Source organism: Gobius niger (assembly GCF_951799975.1).
Source record: "Gobius niger genome assembly, chromosome: 21".
NCBI classification, from domain to species: Eukaryota; Metazoa; Chordata; class Actinopteri; order Gobiiformes; family Gobiidae; genus Gobius; species Gobius niger.
In genome coordinates, this window is record NC_136872.1 from 23,198,992 (window position 1) to 23,208,128 (window position 9,137).

Consider the following 9,137-nt stretch of genomic DNA (forward strand, 5'->3'; position numbering starts at 1 on the left):
AAAATATTCCAAACTTCATGTGGAGTTTTGGTGGATCCTTTTGAGTTACAGCTTCCCAAATCTACTGGAGGAAGAATATATTTATCACTTTGCCAAATGCACCTTTTGATATGGAAGCTCAAAGTATTTCTGAAATGTTTACTTCTGCGTTTGATACTTGGATACTTTTTGTCAACACATGTTCCTAGTTGTGGTTGTTGACAAAGCTAATTTATTTATTGGTGCTGAAAAATTTAGTGTTTTCTGTATTTACTGAACAGTTATTCCTTCCATGCACAAATTATTTTCTTCATCATGACCAATAGACCTATTTAGTTCTAATGTAGCACTATAAGTATTTGCTGTGAATACTTTGTTTACAAGTTAGCCGATTATAACTAAAATATGAGACTTTTATCTCATTATAACTGAAGATATACTTGTGTGTTAGTTGACTTTTGAGTGCGATTGACAAAATGTGAAAAAAAAAAGTAGTTTCTTTGTTTTTGCAACTGAGAAAAATGGCTGTTGCACTTAGTTTGAATGTCTCCAATAAAGTTTGCCGGTTAAACTTGTGATATTTTGTATTTTGATGCTCTTTTTTTATTTATTGTGTTAATTTATTATTAAAAAAAAGATGTTTACATTGACATTGACCATTTGCTGTCTTTTCTCTTTTTTTTTTTTTTAAATAAATGCAATGATTTAACACTGTACAACAGAGTTCATCAACATTAGGATTGAGGTAGTAGTTGTCCTAAAGTGATGAGCATATTTATTGATACTTTATTTAATTAGTTCCTGAACCTATTCAATATTAAGTGCAAATGCATCACATTAATTTAATTTGCAAAACAAATGCAAGCTCCAGTAGAAATAGTAGAAACATTGGTTGAGTGAAAGTTGGGGGTTCCTTTAGTTTGGAGGCCTTGGCCTAAAACAGAAACTTGTCAGTAAACTTATTAGTAAGATATTGGCACAGATGATAGAGCGGGTCGTCTCATGATCGGAAGGTTCAAATCCTGCTTCCTGGTGCCCACTGTTGCTGTGTCCATGGGCAAAACACTTCACCTTGTTTTAGTCATTTATCAGGACAGTGTACAATTACATTATGCTCGAGAGCAAGGATGACTGTTCCAGACTGTAGCTTCACAAGCTAACTGTAGTCCTTGGGGGAAAGTGTCATAAATATACAGTGCAGTCAGGGGTCATTCATCAGCATCACATCCATAACAGATCACTCAGTCTCTTACTACATTTCATCCTCATCATCACCATCATCACCATCACATGTAAACAACACAACAATATTCTTACCCTTACATATTGTGTCCTAATCATAAAAGTCCATAATCATGATATACATTTTACTTACAGTTTAATAACATCATTTGGAGCTAATGCTCGCAGCTCTGGTTTTCAATAAACCAGTCCTTTACTTCTTTAGTAAAGGTTCTGAAATCTGTTATGCTCACAATTTCTGAAGGAGCTCATTCCATTTCTTTGTGCATATGTATGAACAACCTTGCCTCAAGCGTCTGCAGACACTGGTGAGTGTGTGGGTGAGTGGTTCTTTGCTGTAAAGCGCTTTGAGTGTAAATAATAATAACTGTAATAATAATGTAAATATAATACGTTATTACAGACTCGTGGTCCAGACCAACAGATAAAAACAACTACCTCACATTAGCTTTAGCTTAATTAATAACGTGACATGATCATTTACAACATTTATAAAAAGATTCATCAGAACATCGGAATTACGTCACTTCCTGATTCCGAGCCAAACAAACGCTTTAGCATTTTAGCATCTTTAGCAGCGACTTCGAAATGAAACGGCAACAATACCCAAAGCTTTCTTGGGATAAATCTTCAAATTCAACGCTATCCACCTCCACCAGAGGCTGACCCTGCTCCACTAATGTCTGTCCGATAAAACACTCACCATGAATTTACGAGGACTTTTCCAGGACTTTAACCCCAGGTAACGTTAGCCACATGCTAGCAACTCCACCGGATTTGTATCAACTTGTAGTTTTTTTTATTTGGTTTGAACGTAAAGACGCTAAAATAATATTGAAAACCTAAACATCACCTTTTAAAGACTAGAATGTGCTGATGTGATAGTGGGGTTAATTATTCGGAAGAAAAATTAAATTAATGAATGTACCCGTGCTAACATGCTAATGCTAGGCCAACGATCTCTTCAATAAAGTTCAGTTTTTAACACTTCCGTGTGTTTTCAAAGCCTGACAGCGGTGGCGAATGACAGTTTGGGACCACTTAACTGGCAATAATAGGTTAAATGTTGAATCCATCGTGTTTTTAAGCTTTAAAGTAACATAAATATACAGGAATTATCAGGAGTATTCATTAAATGTAAGCATTAAGAGGAAACCAGGCCATCAAAGGTTTCTTTTTGGGCAAAGAGGTTTATGATAATATTGTCAACGTATTGATATTATACAAAGGGCTTTTATTTGGTGAAATTGTTGCTAGATTGCATTCTGAAGGGTAATCGCAGCCAGTCAATACCACCAAGTAGGTCTACAAAGGGTGAAATATAGACTTTAATAAAGTTATGATTGTATCCTAGTTCCAGCTCTTTGTGCCCTCGCTGCTCTGACTTGTCCCTCTCCTTGTCCACAGTAAGTTCCTGATCTACTGCTGCCTGCTGCTGTTCTCCGTGCTGCTCGCCCTGCGCCTCGATGGACTCATCCAGTGGAGCTACTGGGCCGTGTTCACGCCCATCTGGCTGTGGAAGCTGATGGTGATCATCGGGGCGTCCGTGGGCACCGGAGTCTGGGCGCACAACCCCCAGTACAGGTAACGGCAAACAGACGACAACCGAAAATAAAGCATAGAACAACCAAGTCAGTATCTTGGTTTTTCTGTGATTTGAATGACTTTCCTCGCCCCAAACAGCCCCTCTAATCATAAACTCCTCGAAGTCCAGCTCCTCTTTTTCTCTTATTGATATAATAGAGAGAATATGTTTTATCTGGTATTGATTTGACATGACTTGAAAGTACTGCCTGTGCAAGATGGTTTCAGACTTTCAGCTGTTCAGAAAAGGTCAATAATGCCCTCTTGTGGCCTGTCACGAATCACGATAACTGCAATATCGACTTATCATTCAATACATGACAGATAAATACATTTTTGGGCTCAATATTCACCTAATTGTTCGGACGTAATGCATATTATTTACCCACAGTCAGTTGTGTTTCATCGTATTTCATGTTTGCTGTGGGATATTTCGAGGAATACTTTTAGAACAAAGCTTTACTGTCATGTCCCTCTCTCTCAGGGCGGAGGGGGAGACGTGTGTGGAGTTTAAGGCCATGCTGATCGCGGTGGGGCTGCACGTCCTGCTGCTGATGTTCGAGGTGCTGGTGTGTGACCGGGTGGCGCGCGGCTCGTACTTCTGGCTGCTCGTGTTCATGCCGCTGTTCTTCGTGTCCCCGGTCTCTGTGGCCGCCTGCGTCTGGGGCTTCAGGCACGACCGTTCCCTCGAGGTGAGCGAGCGGACACTTCCAGGTTGCTTTGTTGAGTTTGTATTACTAACCATGTTTTCCTGGTGCGTGTTGCAGCTGGAGGTGCTGTGCTCCGTGAACATCCTTCAGTTCATCTTCATCGCCCTGAGGCTCGACCGGATCATCAACTGGCCCTGGCTGGTGAGGACGAGACAAGGGATCTGCATGTTTTGGTTTTAGTAATACCGGTAGTCTGCAGAAAGGGAGAAGAAACACTTGGCACTTTCTTTATTTTTATTTTCCCAATTTGTTCCCAATTTTCCCCTAATTGTTCCCCATTCCCCTCCCCACACTTTTTCTTTATTTCCCCCCAATTTTTCAAAATGTTCCCCCTATTTTTTCCCTTTGCTGTTGCTGTTGTTGTTGTTCTCCTTTTCTTTCCACTTTGTTCCAATTTTTTTCCCTATCCATTTCTTAACATTGCAGATAAACTCAATATTGTAATTTTGCATATGTTCTAAAGGGCAATTTTGATATTATCTAGGGGCAACATGACGGTACATCTGCACAACGCCACCTACTGTTCAGAGTGTGCATTATTTTAATTTTTTTTAATGAAGGAAACACATGAACAAATTAACTTTTTACAGTAATGCAGTGGAGTAGAACGTATTATATCTTTCAAATGTAGTGGAGTAAAAGTGATAAGTTCTTAAAGAGGGGGTATTATGCTTTTTTCAATCACATAGCACCAGTCTATATCACACTACAATGATGACCAAACCTTCTGTTGGTCTGTAAATGCAGTAAATTAGAATAACTGCCTTGTATAAAATTGCTCTCTCAAAATGGCTGTAGTGAATGTCTTGAAATAGGCCTCTGTCTCTTTAAGAACCTCTGACCCTTTCCGACACGCCCCCTCCACACGCTGTCTGTGGCATCAGTGGGGAGGGGGTTCTGCTGAGGAGCAGTGGTTGGTTACTCGGCTGGTGACGAAAGCTCGGAGACGTCTCCATGAGGTGGGGGCGTTCCTAGGAGGACTCAGGCAAACCTATCCCTAAAATGGCCGCCGTCAGAGTTTTTACAGATTACTCAAAAATACGTGAATGTGCCAAGGCAACACATCAGGCATGTTTTTAATGAGGGAATGACATAATAACATGGTGTAAAGCTTGAAAAAGTCAATTTTGCATAATACCCTCCCTCTAACAAAAATACGACTCAAGTAAAAAATGTACTCGAGTAAATGTACCTGGTTCCTCCGTCTGCAGGTGGTGTGCGTGCCTCTGTGGATCCTCATGTCCTTCCTGTGCCTGGTTGTGCTCTACTACATCATCTGGTCCGTGCTGTTCCTGCGCTCCATCGACATCATCGCGGAGCAGCGCCGCACCCACATCACCATGGCGATCAGCTGGATGACCATCGTGGTGCCGCTGCTCACGTTCGAGGTATGAACAGTACATTTAATGCTAATATGTGTCCCAAAAAGTTGCATTAAAAGAGCATTGAGTGAATTTCGCTAAAAGGAAGGACTTGAGTGTACTTAAATCTGATTCCAGCAGGCATTGAATCTACATTTCTTTGGAAGTAGGGACATCGCTCGACTTTATTACACCAGGTGTTCATAAAAAGTAAAAAAAAAAAAAAAAAGAAGCACATTCAGTTGCAGGTTTGTTGAAAATGTCTGGAAATTTCCTCATGTCTCTGTTTATCTTTGGGCTTCTTTACATCATAAGACCTTTGTCAGTGTCAGTAACATGTGTCTCCTGTCACCTGCACATGTCTCTACAACAGCTTAACCCTTTCGTCTCTGTCTTCTCTGTGTTCAGATCCTCCTGGTTCATAAACTGGACGGACACAACAGTCTGAGTTACGTTTGCGTGTTCGTACCGTTGTGGCTCTCGCTGCTCACGCTGATGGCAACGACCTTCGGGCAAAAGGGAGGCAACCACTGTGAGTAATACTGCCACACTTACACATCTGTTACATTCTCCTCCAGGTGCACTTATGGGAGCAGAAAGATGCTACTTCAGTTCTTTCATCTGACCAGCATCGAGCACATTATTTTGAATATTGTCTTGACTTTTGGACGTCTTTATGAGACCTTTTATTGCTGGACTTTGTGACAGTTTTTGTTTCATGTGGATAGGTCCAGCTGTTAGAGTTTTATAGTTACTACAATAGAACTCTTTAGGGCAGCACACACTACACATTTGTCTAGTCTTAAACGATTTTATATAGAATGGGGGGGGTCCATGCTACACGACTGAGAATCGTAAGAGTGAACACACGACACGATCCTGACAAACAGCTGATGTTTTATAACACAGCGCGTCTGTCCTCTCTACCGCTTAATTTCTCCTCCGGCTTCGAAAACTGACCCCAAATCCGCAAAGACAGGCCTGTGTTTGTGAGCGTGGGAAAACGTGTGCGTGTCCTGATTGGTCAACGGTGTCAACAATGTCACAACACCGCAGTGCTAGGCTACTGCTACTACGGAGCCTTACACTTGGCTAGAGTTCTGTCAAATGGAGATAAAAGTCGGCGCCACGAAGAAGCGGGACGTTTTTTCAGTGTATTTAATAAGAAAAGTAGACGAGATGGAGGAGGCGGAAGAGACAGTGGAGAGAGGTGAGTGGAGAAAGCGGGGAGAGGCTAGCCGTTAGCGGCGAGGTGAAGCTGAACAGTTCGTCTCCAAACTTAGTAAGTGCCGCTAAACTCTGTTCGCGGTTGAGATGTAGCTTGAAAAGGTGGTTGTCGTGAACTTTTGATGATGTAAAGTTGTGCTATTTAGTGTGTGGGGCTGTGGCCATGAAATGAGTTGTTTGTGCTGCTGTTTTAACAGAGAAATGAAAAAAGGAGGCGCTGCAGTGTTTTTCTGTCTTTATTTCCCTCTGTCATTGGCCGCTGCTTTCTATGTGTTCACATTGGGGATGGTAAAATCACCCACGTTTCTCCCCATACTACGCGACCCGACTCCAAGTGACTGCCTTCGACTAGACACGAATGACTGAGAATTAGAGCAAAATCGGGCATAAACGTCGTGTAGTGTGGGCTGACCTTTAGCTGCACCATCTCCATTTTAAACTCTTGCCCCACGCCTCGAACAAACATTTTCTGAGATATAAAAGTTTAGTCCATACAACAAACCCTTCTGTGCAAAAAGACACTATACAGAGCAATATTAAATACACAAAAGGGGTCAAAATCATTCAGGATATGTCCACTTTAAACAAACATATAGATAGTCTTTCTAAACAGAAACGTAACCCTCCTCTCTGCCTCTCAGGGTGGTTCGGCATCAGGAAGGACTTCTGCCACTTCCTGCTGGAGCTGCTGCCGTTCCTGCGCGAGTACGGTAACGTGTCGTACGACCTGCAGCGCAGCCAGGACCCGGAGCAGCCCGACGAGCCGCCGCCCTCGTCCCGGGACAACGCGCCCAAGATCGCGCCCATGTTCCACAAAAAGACGGGGGTGGTCATCACGCAGAGTCCCGGGAAGTACTACGTCCCGCCGCCCAAACTCTGCATCGACCTGCCGGACTAGTAACGGGCAGCAGCGGCGAAAACTGGGGAAAACGACAAACTTATCCTGCTGCAGAATGTTGGAAAACTATGGGAAGTTATTTGTTTTAGTAGTTCAGTTCAAAAGAAAGCAAATATCGAGCCTTTTTATCATTTTTAAGCAGCACATTTTTGTCCATTTGGCCCTTTTTTTCAACAGTGGCAAAAGTTGTCATACGGTGCGACGCTGCAGGTGAATAGATTTTTTTTTTTTTAAACTTATAGATATCAATTTGAAACTCTTGCTGTAGATTACTGATGTAAATGTGAGACAAAAATGTATTGCAAGTTTTCTGTCTTTTTATGTTTTCATATAAAAATAAGGCATTTTATCTTTTTTCAATTATTTTTTACAAGATCTGAATAATGGATAGAGCCAGGTTTAAATGTTTTATTTTGTTGATATATTAGTTGCATATATTTTTATCAGAGTGGATTTTGGATCAGTTTTTGTTATTCATTCATAAATACTGACATGTTTGGTATCCACGTGTAGCAGGAAAGGCTGTGACTGAGATGACGCTGTAATCCAAATATGGTCATTTCCCTTGTGGGAAACAGCAGCGGCTAAAGACGGGAGAAATATTCACAGAGCGCATGTGCAAACAAAAGGAATAAACTTCAGGGTCGCAGGGATTTTTCAACCTCTAATTCCTGCCTGATTTATTGAGCTTTGAACCCCAAAAAACAAGGCAAAATGTGTTTTTCCACTTAGAAAAACATTTACAAATGAAAACATAAAATGACAGAAACTTGCAGTGCATTTCTGCTCCATATTTATGTCAGTAATCTATAGCAAACGTTTCAAATTGATCTCTACAAGTAAAATTGTTTGTCCTATTCACCCGCAGCGTCGCACCTTAGGACGAGTTTTGCTATTGTTGAAAAAAAGGCTGAGCCGACAAAAATATGCAACTTAAAAATCGAATTAAATTTCCCATCAAAATCTGTAGCTTGTTGCAATTATTCATTGTGAAATTAGGGAATTAGTTGAACCTAATTGTTTCACGAATGAGCATAAATCCTGAGAATTTGTGAAAACTTCATAAATTATTAAACTGTAGCTATTTAGTGAGTAGAGGGTCAGGTGTAGAAAACAAGTTTCCCACAAAAGTCTCCTTCACTTTCTTGATTTAAAATCCCATCTATGCTCACGATTTGAACTGAACTACAAAAAAAGAAACAAATGTTCTTGTAATTTTCTAACCAATTCAGCAGGACTCCAAACACCTGGACTTGTGGAGGCTGAAACGTTATGGACATGAATGACTAGAGACTGCCCACTTGTGGCCGAAACGAACCAAATGACGCTTTTTATTTCACTGTGTTGCTGCCAACTTTAACCGTTTTTTCAAGATGCAAAAAAGAAAAGTAAAGTCCACGTCTGAGGGATCGTCGGCTTTGTGACGTTTCGGACTGGACCATCGCCGTGGACCCGACGAGGAAGAGCACTTTGTTTTGACCGTTTTCACCCACAAAAACCCGTCTTTGTTTTTGTAAATGATTTTGTAAATAAGCGGTTTCTATTATTGTTATTATTGTTAGGGACCACAGTAGAATAAAGGCGGAAGACGGAGGTTTTTGCTCTGACGAACGTGTTGTGAGTGATTTCTAAGAGTGGACAAGGGACAAATTCTGCAGTTTTTCTGATTAGATTTGAAAATATTGTTTGACATTACGGAGTTTGAACTACATTGCGTCCCTGTCTGGTCTGTTTGCGTGACTGAGCGCACGCACAAAGGCCAGACAGATACGCATCAACTCGTCTAAGCTCAGGTACGAACATATTTCGGTATGGAAACACTGTGTTCTGTTCCTTTAAATGAGAGAAATTGCATGTTTTTTCTACAAAATGTGTCTGAACAAGACTGGGAAAAAATAATGGGGCAAAACAAAGCTAAAATATTAGTATATCGTAACTTGCCCAAAATACATAATTTTCCTCATTTAATCATATTTTGGTACCGTGTTGATTTATTAAGCCTTCTTTTGACACAATTTGCATGACCAGTGAAACACACCAGATATGGTATTGTTACGTGGCTGATGGTTAAGGTTAAGGTATAATATATATTCCCCGTAGGGAAATGTGCATTTAACGCATCCTTCGATGCCGCTG

The 9,137-nt window shown here is 41.0% G+C and overlaps 1 protein-coding gene across 1 annotated transcript; it reads left to right on the forward strand.

The window, feature by feature from the left end:
- Positions 1–1,766: 1,766 nt before the first annotated feature.
- Positions 1,767–7,017, forward strand: tmem185 (transmembrane protein 185). Its single transcript, XM_079579714.1, has 7 exons — positions 1,767–1,963; positions 2,629–2,805; positions 3,290–3,497; positions 3,573–3,656; positions 4,727–4,903; positions 5,285–5,408; positions 6,745–7,017. The coding sequence occupies exons 1-7, from the start codon at positions 1,926–1,928 to the stop codon at positions 6,999–7,001; spliced, it is 1,065 nt and encodes a 354-aa protein (XP_079435840.1). The 5' UTR covers positions 1,767–1,925; the 3' UTR covers positions 7,002–7,017.
- The last annotated feature ends 2,120 nt before the right edge of the window (positions 7,018–9,137 follow it).